General features: G+C 40.8%; 1 protein-coding gene across 7 annotated transcripts in view; it reads right to left on the bottom strand.

Moving 5' to 3' along the window:
* F13A1 (coagulation factor XIII A chain) overlaps positions 1 to 18,354 on the bottom strand; it is a 461,954-nt gene that overhangs the window by 61,538 nt on the left and 382,062 nt on the right. For all 7 annotated transcript variants that reach the window (XM_065544470.2, XM_065544473.2, XM_065544474.2 and 4 more), the window contains 2 exons: positions 9,473 to 9,647; positions 6,864 to 7,002 (listed from right to left, as the gene is read on the bottom strand). In XM_065544470.2, coding sequence (XP_065400542.1) covers positions 6,864 to 7,002; positions 9,473 to 9,647 — 314 coding nt within the window. The remainder of the gene's footprint in view (positions 1 to 6,863; positions 7,003 to 9,472; positions 9,648 to 18,354) is intronic.

Below are 18,354 nucleotides of genomic sequence, written 5' to 3'. Positions count from 1 at the left end.
CAGGAGTACTGAATGAGTTTCCATCCACAAAGTCCTTTCTGAGCACGTCTGGGTTCCCTCTGCTGGGTTCATTTGAAAATGAAACCCTACCCCATTTTACCACTCTGGCATAGCAAGCCAGGAATTAATATCCTGACTGAACATGAAGAAAAGTTGAATTTTGAGAGTATTTGTTTGTATAACTCTAATGTATAAAAAAGTTTCTATAATAAATTCTGTACAATTATCTCCATGATTATTGAAGAGGGTTAAAAAACTTCCACACCCATTAGGATGGCTATAATAATAGTAAGAAAAAACAGAAAAGTCATTTGCAAGAATATGAAGTTGGAACTTTTGTGTATTGCTAGTGGGAATACAGAATGGAGTAGCTGCTTTGGAAAACAGTTTGGCACTTCACCAAAAGAAATTAAACATAGAGTTACCATACAACCCAGAAATTCCACTCTAAATATATGCCCACGAGAACTAAAAAACGTATGTTCACATAAAAACTTTTACCTGAATGTTCATGACAACATTATTCATGAAAGCCAAAAATGGAAACAACCCAAATGTACAATGGATGAATGGATAAATAAAATCTGGTTTATCCACCCAATGAAATAGTATTCATCAATGAAAGGGAATGAGGTACTGATACGTGCTACAACACGGACGAACCTTGAACACGTTAGGCTAAGTGAAGGAAGCCAGACACAAAAGGTCACATATTACCTGATTCCATTTATAGGAAATGATTAGAACAGGCAAATCCATAGAGAGAGAAAGTAGATTCGAGGTTGCCAGAGTTGGAGAAATGGGGAGTGACTGCTAATAGGTATGGCAAAGGGGACAGAAAATGTTCTGGAATCTGATGATAATGATGGTTATAGAAGACCACAAATATACTAAAAATGGCCCAGTGCCATGGCTCATGCCCGTAATCTCAGCACTTTGGGAGGCTGAGGCAGGAGAATCTCTTGAGGTCAGGAGTTCAAGACCAGCCTGTGCAACATAGTGAGATCTCGTCTCTACAAAAAAAATTTTTTTAATTAGCCAGGTGTGGTGGGTGTGCCTGTAGTCCCAGCTGCTAGGGAAGCTGAGATGGGAAGATTGCTTGAGCCTGGGAGGTCAAGGCTGCAGTGAGTCATGATCTTGCCATTGCAGCTTGGGTGACAGACACCCTGTCTCAAAATAATAATAATAATAATACATAAATAAAAACATACTAAAAATTATGGAATTGTGTACTTTAAAGGAGTGAATTTTGTAGTATGTGAAATATATATATACACATATATATACACACACACACATTTATTTATTAATTTAATTAATTAATTAATTTATTTATTTATTTTGAGATGCAGTCTCGCTCTGTTGCCCAGGCTGGAGTGCAGTGGCGTGATCTTGGCTCACTGCAAGCTCCGCCAGGTTCACGCCATTCTCCTGCCTCAGCCTCCCGAGTAGCTGGGACCGCAGGTGCCTGCCACCATGCCTGGCTAATTTTTTGTGTGTTTTTAGTAGAGACGGGATTTTGCTGTGTTAGCCAGGATGATCTCAATCTCCTGACCTTGTAATCCACCTGCCTCAGCCTCCTAAATTGCTGGGATTACAGGCGTGAGCCACTGTGCCAGGCTGTGAAGTATATTTTAATAAGGATGTTAATTATTTTTATTTATTTATTTATTTATTTATTTTGAGACCTAGTCTCACTCTGTCACCCAGGCTAAAGGAATACAGTGACATGATCTTGGCTCACTGCAACCTCTGTCTCCCAGGTTCAAGCAATTCTCCTGCCTCAGCCTCCCAAGTAGCTGGGATTACAGGCATGCACCACCATGCCCAGCTAATTTTTTTGTAATTTTAGTAGAGACAGGGTATCATCACCATGCTGGTCAGGCTGATCTCGAACTCCTGATCTCAAGTGATCCTCCCGCGTCAGCCTCCCAAAGTGCTTGGGTTATAGATGTGAACCACCATGCCTGGTCAATAAGGACGTTATTTTAAAAAGAGTGGGCTCTGGGGTCAGCCCCCTTAGGTTTGTAATTCAGGTTCTGCCACTTATTGGCAGGGGCCTTGGTTAAGTTACTGTGTCAATAACAGTAATTACCTTAACATGCTGTTAAGAGGTAGAAGTAAATTGATACATGTCAGCACTTAAATCAGGGCATTGCAAAAAAAAAAAAAAAGTATTTTGTGAACATGAGCTACTTTTATTCTTTGAAGTTTTATTCTTTGAAGGTGGCAAATAATGTTTTTTTCCAACACTATTATGTGCCTTCAGTGTATATTCTCAGTGCTCTAAAGATAAGGCTCATGGTCTAACTCCAAGTGATTTTCCTAAAACCAATTTGGCCAGAAATACAGTTAACAAGAAAATGTTTGAAAATAAACATCTTCGATAACTGTCCAGAATTGGCAACCACGATGCATTATGGGATATTTTTACAAACCCTTAAGCACTTTAAGCAGTTTGGTCTATATTCTGATTTTTTTCTTCTATACTATTTTATTTGGAATTCGTGTTTAGATCATTTCTGCTTTGCAGACAGTGATTAAAATTGAAGATAATTTTATAATATAAAAGTCCAACTAGATGAGTCATACAGAGCATCTAAAATAATGTATAGAACAGTCTCAATTTCAAAAATGCACCTACAATGTGTAAAACACCATATGAGTACTGAGGGCATGAGAATTAGGATTACACACTGATTAGGGCAGTGTCCCAGGTGTGAAAACTGGTTAATTTCTGCTCTAAAATATACTTTGAAAAAGCTTTGTTTATAGATTAAGACCACCCATTGCAGCATGGAGTTTTTATGCATTAAAATTTTTTTCCAACCAATTCTGTTTCTTCAGTGCTTGTTCTATGCCCTGTACACTGTTACAGGCTGACAAAACAACAAAAATAAAATAGATCAGACACTGCTCCCCCTGTGGATGGGTGCATTCTGGTGGGGAAAAGCTGAGAGGAGGACACCAACCCTCACCCAGAATCATCCTTTCAGACCACATTCACTCCAGCAAAAGAACACAGGGAGGCTTCTTCATTTAGAAGGAGGGAAGCCTTTCATTGAAAAATCTTTCTTGATCCTAGTAAGTGCCACCATCTCTGTCTTTTAAAATTGTTTCCATTTTGACTGTGACCTTTGTATAATGAGGTGATCAAGTTGAGCTCTTCCAAGGTGAGGCCAAACCGTTGCTGTCCCCCTGCCCCTCTGAGTAGCTCTGACTCCCTCCTAACTGAGCCCTCATATTCCTATTTGATGTTTGCACTGCAGCTAAACATTGAGCAAGCGTCTGCATTAAACTGTCCACAGTGATTCCTAGTGGCCTTCCCCCCAGAGGTTACATATAATTCAGAACTCATCAGCACGCTGGGGACAGGTGGCCAAAATTGCTCCTTCTGGGATCTGCTACCTTGCATTTGCCCACTTGGGGTTTCATTTGCTACCCTGGGATCTAATTACTCTGCCCGCTGTGCCCTTCTGAGGTTCCTGAGTCCCCAGCCTTCTCCTGAACAGCTAAGGAGCCCAGACCATGGCTTCTGTTGGTGTCAACAGTGGGGCCACTCTTTGCAAAACTGTAGCCCCCCTGAGGTGAGGCTCCCTCTTGGAGGGAAACCTCCTTCATGCAGGGGACCTAAGGTGGCAAACCAGGAAGCAGCCTGTCCTTGATGGTCTGCAGTAATAAGGCGAGAAGGGTCACAGCAAGAGACAGAGCCAAACTTGTCACTCCTGGCTCTGGAGTGTGGCGAGCAGAATACACCCTCTTGTACGAAGTCTTCCTCTGAGCCTCCCTACTGGCTGATTTCTGGATTTGGCAGGATGAGCTTTGGCTGAGTCATGGAGAAGAGGACATCCTGAGTCACCAAGACCTAACTGGACAAATTGATTCATCACAAAATGTGGACCACTGGGACCTGAGTGTTGAAGAAAAAATAGATGGTGGAGGATGAGAGATAATTCTCAGGTCTCCTTTACTTGGAGAGGAGAGGGGCCCCAGCCACATACCAGCTGCGAGCGGGGAAGACAGGTTGAGATGGGTGTGTCTGACCAGAGCCTGTGGAGGGAGGTAAGTATGAGGCCAGTGGCTCCTGAGATCCTTGCTAGGAAATCCATCAGGCCACGTGTTGCCAGCCTGACCTCACAGAGGTCAGCTGGTGCCTAGCAAATCATTCCTACCCCCACCTCAGCCCCTGTTTAGCCTCCATGCTCACCCTCACCTTCACCTTTCCTCACCAGCCCTAATGCTCAGGCAGCCCCTGCTTCTTACTAACTGAATCAGCATCAGGCCCACCTCTATGGTAAGCACTCTACCTGGATGACCTGATTTAATCACTATAGCCACCCCAGCAGGAAATGGTAACTACTAAGATTACTTTCATTCTACTGATGAAGAAAATGAAGCTCAGAGAAGTGAAATCATTTTCTCAAAGCCACACAGCAAGTAGCTGCCCAAGCCAGAGCTTGACAGAGGGGTGTGACTGTGGCGATCATGCCCTGGCTGACATGTCTGGGGACAGCCATCGCCAGCCTCCTCAATCCAGGAGAGTCTTAGCCGTACTCTTATTTTCCTGGACCACCTATAACTTCTAAGGTGCATGGGTGTTTGCACTGGTGAGGCGAAGTGTCCGCTTCTTCATTAAAAGTACCCCAATGTAACAGAAATAGTGAAGTCATCTTAGGACACTGGGCATCCCTCTTTTTCTGACCACTTTGATGTACTTGGGTTGATGGAAACATATTGCCTCCAAGAAATTCCAGCTGTGTGACTAATAATGAAGGCAATAATAGCAGCTAACGTTCATTAGGCACCTGTTATGCTCGGCTCTGTGCTGAGTGAAGCAGGGAATATTGTTCTCTTCGCTTTAGAGGAGAAAAGAGGCACAGAGAGGTTGTGCCTTGCCCAAGGTCACACAGCTTGGGCAGTAACAGAGCCAAACCTTGGCCTCACATCCCACTGAGCCCTTTAATCCCTGTGCTTCATGGTCTGGGAACGTCCTGAGTTGTGCTGGCCTCAGCCCCGCAGTAAGTCAGAGCATCTGATCAGGCATCATGCGTTGAAAACCTACTACAAGACAGGCAAAGGAAGAGAAGAGAAGTCTCAGGCAGTGGTCTGCAGTGGAAGGTGGGTGGGGAGTCCCAGGCCAGGAAGTACAGTCCCAGGGTGATGGGGTATTTGAGTAAGGCAACAAAGGAACAAACGGTGTCAGGGAAAGGGGAAGTAATTTGGAGCAGGGACCTGATTGAAGAGGACAGGGTACCAAGAGCAAGATCTAGCTTCACAATTTTGTATTAATTCTGTTTAGGGCCTGTGGGGTTATTTGTTGGAGTGCCCCATAGGGACTTATTTGATGATGGGAGGTATCTGTCAAAGAGCTGGGAAGGATAACTTTGAACTGCACTTAACTACAAAGGCTGTGTGTGTGTGTTTGTGTGTGTGTAAGGAAAAGATATGGAGAATGCCAAATAACTATCTTTTTGTCATTTTTAACAATTGCAACGAGTTTTTGGGTAACTATTTTGGTCTGTTTTGTCATTCCATATACATGCAGGGCTGAGATATTATAATTCTGTAGGCTTAAAGCGTTCTTTATATTTCTGTTCAATTTACAGAGACAAGGTTTTGTCTTACATGTGCCCTCCAGCTTACTATGGCTTAGCTCATTCCCTTCCAATGAACCGTACTATTTTTAATTCATGGTAGCACTTTGCTACTCATTCAGCAATTTCATTTCAACATTCTCCAATGAATGTGTGCCTCTGCTGGTGAGTTAGTACTGCTCCTACAACTGTGATCCATTCCTATAACACAAGGAAGTTCAGGCACTTCTAACTTTTTGAACTTATAACTTCCTACCATCCCCATTTGGATGCTTTTACAACAGACAGTGTGTTTTAGCTTTATTATTTGTGCATGAGACTCATTTTTGGCTTAGAAGTTCTACCTAGCTCAATGTCTGACCGCAGAGGCACTTATGCTCCAATTTCCTCCCACACAGACCTTGATAAAAATTATTTATATTTAAACTCTTAGGATTTTTTTCCTTTCTTCTTAGTGTATTGATTTGGACTTAGGGGGTCTCAAGGAAAAATGGAATTCCCTGGGATCTTAAGCTCCCTCTAGCCAGTTTGTGGTAAAGCGGTTCAGGGCAGTGAGAGAACCCCACTGCTGGTTTTGGGGAACAATTTCAGCTTTACGTCCATTTCTATATCTCAATGAAAGGTGACAATATAATCAAGGAGAATCTCATCTTTACATTCAAAAGGAAATCCTATAATGCTGAAGTTATTTAAAAGGTTTTGGCTAATGGTCAAAAGCACTTGGGTTTATTCCCAGCTCACCAGATGTATGACTGTGAGCAAGCCTTTTGGGGCCTCAGTTTCCTCATTTGTAAATGGGGATATTCATAACATCCACTTGATAAAACTAAGAAGAATTGGATAAGATCATGCATGCACAAAGACTGATGCATAGTAAGTGCTTAATAAATGTTAGCTCTATTACTTCTAGGGCACTGACCCGGAGAACGCTTGGCTCCAATACTTCTGCTATTAATTGTAAGATTAATATATCAAGGTAGAGAGGAACTAGTATAGGCATAAGCAGCAGCTAAAACTGTGACCTTTTTTCTGGTGGTTGCTGTTATAAGGAATGATTGATTTTTATCACTAGGAACCCAAACTGTCTCTTCAGTAACATTTCTAATTCATTTGCTAAGACATTCTTTGACAACCAGACTTTTCTGCCTATGCTATTGAATGGTCCTCAAAACAGAACAGAAAGAAACATCAGACTGAGTCTATCTTGTGGTAAATGTGTAACATTACTATAATGTGACATCAACCAATGCCATTGTCAATCAAACTCACCACACTGAATCCTTGGTGAGTTTGGAATTCACGTTCCCATCTTCTTCCAGGAAGATGTCCATTTGCAAATTGGCATCATTATCATGGGCTGAGAAATAATTGGTAACAATTCTTGCTGGTATTCCAAGGCATCGTAAAACTACAGGAAAGGACAGACCACAGCCAAACACATCACCAGAATTTAATAAACACACAGTGAAAAAAAGCGTTCTTGTAGGGGACTTCCTTCCTGACCAATATGAAAAGCCCTTTGGACATGTTATCCTCAAATGTGGCATGCTGGAGAAGGGTGGTCATCCAACCCCATGGGGGCAGTAGAGAGCAATTTTGCTGTTGGATCCTTCAGAATTGCAGCTGGTGTCAAATGAAGCCAAGTAGAGTAGAATCCCAACAGGGTTCTAATTGTTTCGTTTCTAAGCTATGATCATCAACATAGTATTATTTTAGTCCCATGAATGGGACAATGTTCCTGAAAATACAATTTCAAAAACCCACTAATAGGAAGTTAGGAATTTACAGAGCAGGTCCTTGGTGGAATTTGCTCTCTTGGCCAGAATTTACTTTTGTAACACGCATTGGAGGGTGACACCACAGATTCATTTTAATTGTTAGATAATAAATTACCCGGATACTTTTCTTGCCATATGTACCTATTGATTAAACTTAATCCAAATGCCCTCCCTGGCTCCCAGGATGCCAGACATCAGGGCTCATTGAAAATAATTCAGCTGACAATTTTAAGATTAATGACTTGGCTTGCCTTTTAATTTTCTCCTTCAGAATAGTTTAGCATTTTTAACCAAAGACTACCCACCTCCTTCAACAGAACAACCTTGGAAGTCCAAACTGGGAGTCTGGTAGAGATTCAAGGGTTCCCCTCCTTAAAGGGGATCTTAATGCCCCAAACAATATTGGCAGCTGCCACAGGCCTCCTGTTCCCATCTTCCTCTCTTGATTTTCAGCCCTATTCACCCAGGGTCTTACCAATAAAACGATTGCAACTCTCACTCTGTTTCTGGCTGAACACTAATTCACATTATCCCAGACACGACTTGGTCAAGAGTCTGCCTTACTCAATAATTTCAAGAAAGTGAGGCTTGACTTTAGGGCACCAGTTTCTCCTTCCCCCAGTTTCCATCTTCAGGTTTACTCTCATTGTGACTTCCCCACAGTGTGTTTCTGCCTTTTCTTAATTTACCACACAAAGCCTGCTTTTTATGCCAAAGACATGAATGGATGTAAAGTGTTCACTATTTTATCTGGTTGTGATGAAGGAATTACACTGGCATAGTGAAATTGTAGGCATGCGGAGGGCTTGGGTCCTTTCTGTCTTCCTAAAATCATTTCACAAGAGTGGTTGCTTCTGTTGGGCATCTTTTACCTTGTCTTGACTTGGGAGCCTCGAGGGAGGGGATGACCTCCAACCTTTAACCTACCATGAATTTCAGGCTTTTATCTGAAACTTCAGAGACCAATGCTTCTAGGGGACTATACTTTTGATTTTTATTGCTCCGAAGAAATACATATTCCTTCTTCCCTGGGTTATATTTAAATGGCTAAGAAAATAATGTTATCCTGTTTGATACTATGGGAAAACAAAACAAAACTCACGACTTTTTTTTAACTTCGATCACCAAGTGTTAGACTGTTGAGACTTTGAGCTAAAACAAGCAGGTTTTGTAACCATTTTTTAAAATGACCTCCCTCCAGCCTCTAGCCCCTCCCTTTGTTTTTGATTTAAAAAATGTTAACTGGGTAAAACATTATTAATGAGCAGGCAGAAGGGACACCCCAACTTGAGCTTAATGTTTCTCCAAGGCTGTAGAAATGGCTTGTGGATGAAAATCATTACCAATGATGAAGACACACTGAAATAAATGTATTTTAAAAAATATTCACTGAATTAATTGTAATAGTATCTGGGTCTAGAGAGGCAAATGCCACTTTGAAAAATGATGCATGACGCTAAAGAGAATAATTCTGTTCTCATATACTTTCCTCTACAGATTGGATGTTGGGTGGATTAAAAACCAGTAGGGAAACTGGAGAGGGAAAGATTGTTCATTATGTTCTGATCTCTAATTTGCTCAGGGGCATTGAGACGTGTAAAAATGAATATGAGACCACCTGCTATAATACCTTCCATAACTGGGATTAAAATTAAGCAGATATATTTATAAAATTCTCAATAATAAATGAATATGCATATTTATACAACTTCTCAATGACAAATAAGCACTATATATCTTTCCTTATTTATTATTTTAGTTTTAACTGTTTTAGTTTTGTAAAAATGTGGTGACTGAAAAGAAAATGGCTTTTTTCTCAACTTTCTTACTGTAACTCTCTATTTCTTCGGGTGTTAAGTGATGGATTACACAGGAAATAGTCTATCATTCTTTCTATAAAGATTCTGCAGTCAAAGAGAAACTATGAGCATATTTGGCCCACTACAATTTAATGATGCATTGACTACATCCCAGAATGCTCACCCATAAATTCCATAGTGCCAACGGGGGCTGCAATGTCTCTTTGTTAGGTTATCGATAAAATGTCTTAAAGTGAAGTTTCCTTTACATTAAAAAGAAATTACTCAATTGGATACTTACATGTGTTAAAGACACCAGCAAAAACCCAGCATTGGCCATATCGGACTGGATTCTCAGAGCTCTGGTATTCCAATAGAATGTCAACGCTTCCAGTCCAGGCCGATGGGGGGACACCATAGGCATAGATATTGTCCCAGGATCCAACGAGGACACCTTCATCATCTTTGGCATTCACCTAAATGAGTCCATGAGAAGTGAGAAGGCAGAAAGTTCATTTAGGTTTGTCTACTCCAGGCTATGCATGGCGCAAGCTATGGCTGCCATTGCCTTCTACATGTTGTGCCCAGTGAAAAGAGTACACTTCTGTTCAATTTACCATTACGTTGTCAGAAAAAAAGGTGCAAAAACTAAATGTGCAAGAGGAGACCAAATAACCAAGATTGCCTGTTAAATAGCATACTATTATAGCAAGGCAAAGTTGAATGGCAGATAGGAGGAGTGTGACAGCTACCTGATTGGAAGAAGACATACACAGGACACTTGGTTTGGGCTAGAATAGTGCTCAAGAACGATGTGGGGAAGAGAGGAAGAAGACCTACAAAAGATAAAAGCTCTAGTAGGGATCTTGTCCACTTGGAAAGAGAATTCAAAACTCACAAATGAGAAATTAGTGGTTTAATGGATTTTGACTTTCATTTTGAGTAGTAGATTCTAATGAATTGAAAAAGTTAACAGATGTTGTCATGGAATCATTAAGAGTTAAGAAAATAGATTCCCATGGGATGCTTACAGAGGATTTTTTGTTTTTGTTTCTCCTTTCTCTTTCTCTTTCTCTTTTTCTTTTCTTTTCTTTTCTTTCTTTCTCTCTCTCTCTCTCTCTCTCTTTCTTCTTTCTTTCTTTCTTTCTTTCTTTCTTTCTTTCTTTCTTTCTTTCTTTCTTTCTTTCTTTCTTTCTTTCTCTCTTTCTTTCTTTCTTTCTTTCCTTTTTCTCCTTCCTTCCTTCCTTTCTTCCCTTTCTTTTTCTTAAGGTCTCGATCTGTAACGCAGGCTGGAATGCAGTGGCACGATCATGGTTCACTGTAGACTCGAACTCTCAGGCTCAAGTGATCCTCCCACTTCAGTCACCCGAGTAGCTAGGACTACAAGTGCATGCTCGGCTAATTTAATTTTTTTTTTTTTTGGTAGAGCCAGGGTCTCCCTATGCTGCCCAGGCTAGTCTTGAACTCCTGGGCTCAAGTGATTCTTCTGCCTCAGCCTCCCAAAGAGTTGGAATTACAGGCATGAGTCACCATGCCTGGCCCAGAGCTTCTTGTTTCCTTTGTAAAATTCACTTAAGTATTATTTTTATGATTGTTTAAACTGATTAAAGTTTTAGAGTTTTCTTAGAAGGTATTTCTATTTCCATAAAGAGCCTGGGATGTTATGGTTTAAATATGGAAGAGACTTTAGCAGAGAAAGGCAATCTTGAATATCTGGAAAAAACCTGCCACACCTTCAGACTACACTCATCTTGTAGCAGCAGACCTAAAGTGCAGGAGCAAAGACCTTTTGTGTTTAGATAATAAAACAAAGGCCAAGAGGTAACAGTTTCAAGGCATCTTGCCAGTTTTTTTCTGGGCACTGCTGAATCTACCTCTTTTGGTGTAATGTTGATCATGTTTAATTACAGTCAGAAGAGTCTAGGTAGGGAGACCAGGAGCTTTTCCAAAAACTGGTGCCATTTCAACAATGTTTACATTGACATTACAATAGTGTGGAGCCTTGCTGGTTGAGGCATTCACGAATCAGCAATATTGGCATTCCTTGGGAGCTTGCTAGAAATGCAGAATCTCAGGCCCCTCCCAGAACTCTTGAATAAGAATTTGCATTTTAACAAGATCACTGGGTGACTTGTGTGCACATTAGTTTAGAAGCGCAGGTCTGAGTTATAATGCAAAGACATTAGTAAGCAATGTGAAACACATGATTGAAGCATGTGTGTTTTGGTTATGAAAATCACAGAAGAGACATTAAAACATGGTGAGCTTTTTTGTGTTTGCCGCCTCACCAACTAACAACTCAGCCTCATCACCTGCCTAGACCCCTCTTTTTGACTTGGTGTGTCTAGTTGTAGAGAAGTCTGCCTTCCCCACTGGTTTATCAGTTCATCGGGAGCAAAGGAAAAAAATCTTCATCTTTCTGAATTTTACCAAGTGTTAGCAAAGACTGGGTGCTCAGCAGTTGTTCACCAATCACTTGTATAGTCAACAAGCATATAGGAAATGTACATTTGAGTAAGAATAAGACCTTCTGCCTGGAGAGAGATGGACAATAAACCAATCAAGTAGAAGTAAAGATTACTCATATTAAGACAGAAAAATGTAGAGGTAGAGTGGGAACCTGAGGAAGGGAGTTATCAGTTAGGTTGGAGGGTGGTGGTGGTGATGCTGGGGGCCTAACAGAGGGAGATGACATGCAAACTGGCCAGAAAAGGTCACGTATATAGCTGAAACAGTTTTAATAAATGCGTAGTGTCATGAAACAACATGGCAGGCTCTGGGACCTGCTAGGAGCTCTGCATGGGTATTATGTTAGTAGGCAATAATGAATGAAATAAAAAATACTAGAAGAAAACATTCAAGATGTGCAAGCATCTTGTACTGTGAATGACAAACCCTTCATTGAAATGTGAGATTTACTCTAGCACTGAGTGGCATTTCCCAAGGACGGTCCCTTCTGGGGAGTGTTGTCTAGAAGATCACTATTCAATTTGGTTTAGACATGCTATTTTCCCCCTTTAACTCTGTGTCCAGTCAGATTAAAGTGAAGAAGAACTTTAGTAACCACACTGTTAATTTGTTCAATGTAGGAAAAAAATGAACTCTTTGGGGGTCTCTAAAAGACCTTGTTCAGCTAATTGCAAACTCACACCTTTGATATAAATTTTGACTTTAGCTTATAGATTCATGAAATTACTAGGGTGCAGCAGGCTTTAGCCAAACATTCTGGCCATATTAAAGATCAGTACTTCTCCTTGCAGTTGGATTGATTATTTAAAAATCTGTATCCATTATCGTGAAGATTGAAGAATGTCTTGGTAGGCTATCACGTGGTTGGGTCTTTGTGGGTAGGTAGGTTTAGCTTTGAACTCACATTATCATTCCCTTATCACTGAGACATAAAATAGGCTCTATGAATTTCAGAGGTAAAGGCTCTTAAACTGTGGTCCTGATAACTGATTTTCAAACAGCCATTAATTACAAGGGCTATTTATAGCATAGGGCTGAACTCAATCAGCTAAGGGGAAGAGTAAGGAAAAAAGCTCTGTCCTCTACAGACCTTTTAATTGTTACTGCTGAGCTGTTCCCTGTTGCTAGATAAATCACTACTCTCATTTATTAGCATTTGGGCAGATTAGCTACTGTTTTCTAATTAGAACATTGATTTCTGGGGAGCTCAGGCCCTGAAAGAGGTAAGTTTTTGGTGACAGATGTAAAGGGTTAAAATAATATCTCCCTCCTAAACAACAAGATATGCTTGGAGGACACTTCGAGGACGTGTTTGTCCTTTATCATGCCACAGTTGGCTGTTTGAACACCCTCTCATGAACTCAGGGTTTGACCAGTGGCAGAATAAAGTGTCTTGGTCTTAGGTCACTAGTGGTCAAGTAGACAATACAAGTCCAGGACTATGTACAGGAGGCATTATTCAACTTCATTAAGGCTACACTAAATTGCCCTCCCATATTACCTACAAAATTGGAAAACTTTTCAAAAACCCCTAAAAGTCATTGTCAGCAACCTCAGTGGCATAATATAATGCAATACACTTCAAAACATGGTGCTAAGAAAAGATGAAGATCATAGAGTGAAGCAGAGAGACAACATGGCTCAGCTCCTATCCAAAAACCTGAGATTTCTAATTTATATTTCAAAATCTAGAAAGTAATACATATAATTAAAGTGCTGATCTTTTTGGCCAGGCATGTAATCCCAGCACTTTGAGAGGACGAGGCAGATGGATCACTTGAGGTCAGGAGTTCAAGACCAGCCTGGCCAACATAGTGAAACCCCATCTCTACAAAAAAGACAAAAACTAGCTGGGCATAGTGGCACATGCCTGTAGTCCCCGCTACTCTGGAGGCAGAGGCAGGAGAATCGCTTGAACCTGAAAGAAAGAGGTTGCAGTGAGCTGACTGCACCACTGCACTCCAGTCTAGGCAACAGAATGAGATCCTGTCTCAAAAAAAAAAAAAAAAAGAAAGAAAAAGAAAAAGAAAAAAAAAGCTGATCTTTTAATTGTTCTGAACAGAATGGTGGAAACATCTGCTGTGGAGAAACGAGTGAAAAAGGGTCTCCACCTTAAAAGGGGGTAGAGATTCTGGAACACAATTGGGAAATAATACAAGCTGAGAGTATCCCCCAATGGAACTGAGATATACCTCCAGTTAGGGGGGTGGGTTCTGGAATGACAGATGTAGGAGAATCTTAAGGGAAAGAGCAGACCCTAAGCATGCTATCAAAGATTGTTCACCTTCTTAAACTGTACTCCTCACTCCAATCTCTTGCAGAGTACTGAAGACTAGATAGAATGTGGTACATTGGCCTCAAATTGTAGTTCAGAGGCGATATCAAACTAATTTTAGATTGAGAAGAGAGAATTTCATTTATTACAGCAAATAGAACGTCTAGAGACAGGAGTGATGCAAGTTTGAACCGAAATGAAGGGAAAGGAAACTGCATGCAGAGGAAGAGACAGAAAGAGAGAGAGGGAGTTATCATGAAAAAATATACATAGAAGAAAACAAAATTAAGGAGCATAAGTCATTTTCTCACAACCTTTTAGGAGATCACAGACCAAAGGCAACAAATTAAGGATCAAAGCATACCATTACAGAACTAATAATAAATTATAAACTGCAAGAAACAGAATACATATTATTAAAAATAAAAATTAATGACATAGACGAAAACTTGAGATAATCAAAGAAAATACAATAAAAAACCAAAGTAATGAATTATTTAGAGAGATTCTAATAGTTCCATAGTTATGGAAAACAAAGATAATACAACATTAGGATAATTGGTGTCCTTAAAATAGAGAACCCAAGGATTTGGACCATCATGGTGGATGGGAGGCAGGACTAGATTGCACCTCCAGACAGAGCAGCATGTGGAGGCTTGCACTGTAAATTTCAGCTCCAGGTCAACTGCAAGAACAAACCAGCAATCCTGAGAGGACCCACAGACTCTCTGAAGGAAGCAGACTCCTCCCGCAGGACCTGAGAGACGTCCCCCACAAATACTGTGAGTATCCCAACTGTGGAAGTGGGAAAGGGAGACCCTCCTCTCCCGAACACAAATCTCCACTGGAGAAGCTGAAGGTCTGTTTGTGGGTGAAGTTTCTGACTTCCCCTGGAGCTGAGTCAACCTGGAGAGCTGAGGGAAATACAGGGGTGGAGGAAGTAGCAGAAAGGCCCTGGGAGCTTGCTGGGTCCCCTAGCAGGCCATCCCTGCCTGGCACCACAGAGATCCATCAGAAGGGTGGACAGAGGAGCAGAGGGTAAAACTCCACGTGGAGAAGAAAGTCTCTAGCTGAACTTTGTAGCAATTTGAATGGGGTGAGAAGCCTCCTGGCCAGAACTTGGGGGAGGGTGCAAATCTGGTGTGCAGACTCCACAGGTGTGGAAGAACCAAGCCCTTTTCTTTTGCAGCTGGGAGATGGGTAGACTGGGTCAGGTTTTCAAGCCCATCTTGCCCTCTGCCTGGAAATGGACTCAGGGCTGTCGAGGAGAGGCACAGTGGGAGTGAGACTGGCCCTTTGCTTTGCATGGGAGCTGGGTGACTCCTGTGACTGCCAGCTTCCCCCAACTTCCCTGACAATCTGCGTGACTCAGCAGAAGCAGCCATAATCCTCTTAGGTACACAGCTCCAGTGACCTGGAAATCTCACCCCTGTCCCCCACAGTACCTGCAGCAAGACCTGCCCAAGGAGAGTCTGAGCTCAGACATGCCTAGCCAGCCCCCAGTTGATGGTCCTTCCCTACCTACCCTGGTAGTGGAAAACAAAGGGCATGTAATCTTGAGAGTTCTGGGCCCTTACCCACCACTGGTTCCTTCCCATACCACCACAGCTGATGCTCTCTGGAAAGCACCACCTCCTGGCAGGGGGCCAACCAGCACAAAAATAGAGCCTGAAACCACCAAAGCTAAGAACCCTAACAGAGTTCATTGTATCCCCCTGCCACCTCCACTGGAACAGGCGCTGGTATCCATGGCTGAGAGACCCATAGATGGCTCACATCACAGGATTCTGTGCAGACAATGCCCAGTACCACTCCAGAGCTGGGTAGACTCACTGGGTGGGTAGACCCAGAAGAGAGACAATCACTGCAATTTGGTTCACAGGAAGCCACATCCATAGGAAAAGGGGGAGAGTACTACATCAAGAGAACACCCCATGGGACCAAAGAATCTGAACAACAGCCTTCAGCCCTAGACCTTCCCTCTGACAGAGCCTACCCAAATGATAAGGAACCACAATACCAACCCTGGTAATATGCCAAAACAAGGTTCTTCAATACCCCCAAAAAATCACACTAGTTCACCAGCAATGGATCCAAACAAAGAAGAAATTCCTGATTTACCTGTAAAAGAATTCAAGAGGTTAGTTATTAAGCTAAACAGGGAGGGACCAGAGAAAAGTGAAGCCCAATGCAAGGAAATCCAAAAAATTTTATAAGAAGTGAAGGGAGAAATATTCAAGGAAATAGATAGCTTAAAGAAAAAACTAGTAAAAATTCAGGAAACTTTGGACAAATGTTTAGGAATGTGAAATGCTCTGGAAAGTCTCAGCAATAGAATTGAACAAGTAGAAGAAAAAAAATTCAGAGCTCAAAGACAAGATCTTTGAATTAACCCAGTCCAACAAAGACAAAGAAAAAGGAATAAGAAAATATGAACAAAGTCTCCCAGAAGTCTGGGATTATGTTAAACAACCAAACCTAAGAATAATCGGTGTTCCTGAGGAAGAAGAGAATTCTGAAAGCTTGGAAAACGTATTTGGGGTAATAATTGAGGAATACTTCCTTGGCCTGGCTAGAGACCTAGACATCCAAATACAAGAAGCACAAACAACACCCAGGAAATTCACCACAAAAAGATCTTTGCCTAGACACATTGTCCTTAGGTTATCTAAAGTTAAGACAAAGGAAAGAATCTTAAGAGCTGTGAGACAGAAGCATCAGGTAACCTATAAAAGAAAACCTAGCAGATGAACAGCAGATTTCTCAGCAGAAATCCTATAATCTAGAAGGGATTGGGACCCTATCTTCAGCCTCTTCAAACACAATTATCAGCCAAGAATTTTGTATCCAGTGAAACTAAGCATCATATATGAAGGAAAGATATAGCCTTTTTCACACCAACAGATGCTGAGATGATTCACCATTACCAAGCCACCACTACAAGAACTGCTAAAAGGAGCTCTAAATCTTGAAGCAAATCCTGGAAACACATCAAAACATAACTTCTTTAAAGCATAAATCACACAGGACCTATTAAACAAAAATACAAGTTAAAAAGCAAAAACAAAAAACCAAAGTACACAGGCAACAAAGAGCATGATGAATGCAATGGTACCTCATATTTCAATACTAACATTGAATGTAAATGGCCTAAATGCTATATTTAAAAGATGCAGAACTGAAGAATGGATAAGAACTCGCCAACCGTCTGCTGCCTTCAGAACACTCACCTACCACATAAGGACTCACATAAACTTAAAGGGGTGGAAAAAGGCATTGCATGTAAATGGACACCAAAAGTGAGCAGGGGTAGCTATTCTTATATCAGACAAAACAAACTTTAAAGCAACAGCAGTTAAAAGAGACAAAGAGGGACATTATTTACTGGTAAAAGGCCTTGTCCAACAGGAAAATATTACAATCCTAAACAAATGTGCACTGAACACCGAAGTTCCCAAATTTATAAAACAGTAACTAATAGACCTAAGAAATGAGACAGACAGTAACACAATAGTAGTGGGGGACTTCAATACTCCACTGACAGCACTAGACAGGTCATCAAGACAGAAAGTCAACAAAGAAACAATGAATTTAAACTATACCTTGGAACAAATGGACTTAACAGATATATACAGAGCATTTCATCTAACAGCCACAGAATACACATTCTAATCAACAGTGCATAAAACTTTCTCCAAGATATACCATATGATAAACCATAAAATGAGCCTCAATAAATGTAAGAAAATTGGAATTACATCAAGCACTCTCTCAGACCACAGTAAAATAAAACTGGAAATCAACTCTAAAAGAAACCTTCAAAACCATGCAAATACATGGAAATTAAGTAACCTGCTCCTGAATGAGCACTGGGTCAAAAACAAAATCAAGATGAAAATTAAAAAATTCTTTGAACTGAATGACAATAATGACACAACCTATCAAAGCCTTTGGGATATAACAAAGGCAGTGCTAAGAGGAAAGTTCATAGCCCTAAAGGCCTACATAAAAAAGACCGAAAGAGCACAAACTGACATTCTAAGGTTACACCTCAAGGAACTAGAGAAATAAGAACAAACCAAACCCTAACACAGCAGAAGAAAAGAAATAACCAAGATCAGAGCAGAACTAAACAAAATTGAAACAAATAAACAAACAAAAATATAAAAGATAAATGAAACAAAAAGCTGGTTATCTGAAAAGATAAATAAAATTGACAGATCATTAGCAAAATTAACCAAGAAAAGGAGAGAGAAAATCCAAATAACCTCACTAAGAAACGAAATAGGAGATATTACAACTGACATCACTGAAATATAAAAGATCATTAAAGGCTACTATGAACACCTTAACACATATAAACTATAAAATCTAGAAGAGATGGATAAATTCCTGGAAAAATGCAACCCTCCTAGCTTAAGTCAGGAAGAATGATATAT

Source organism: Macaca fascicularis, chromosome 4 (assembly GCF_037993035.2).
Source record: "Macaca fascicularis isolate 582-1 chromosome 4, T2T-MFA8v1.1".
NCBI lineage: Eukaryota > Metazoa > Chordata > Mammalia > Primates > Cercopithecidae > Macaca > Macaca fascicularis.
Note: the sequence above shows the minus strand (reverse complement) of the source record. Positions and strands in the feature narration are given on the sequence as shown.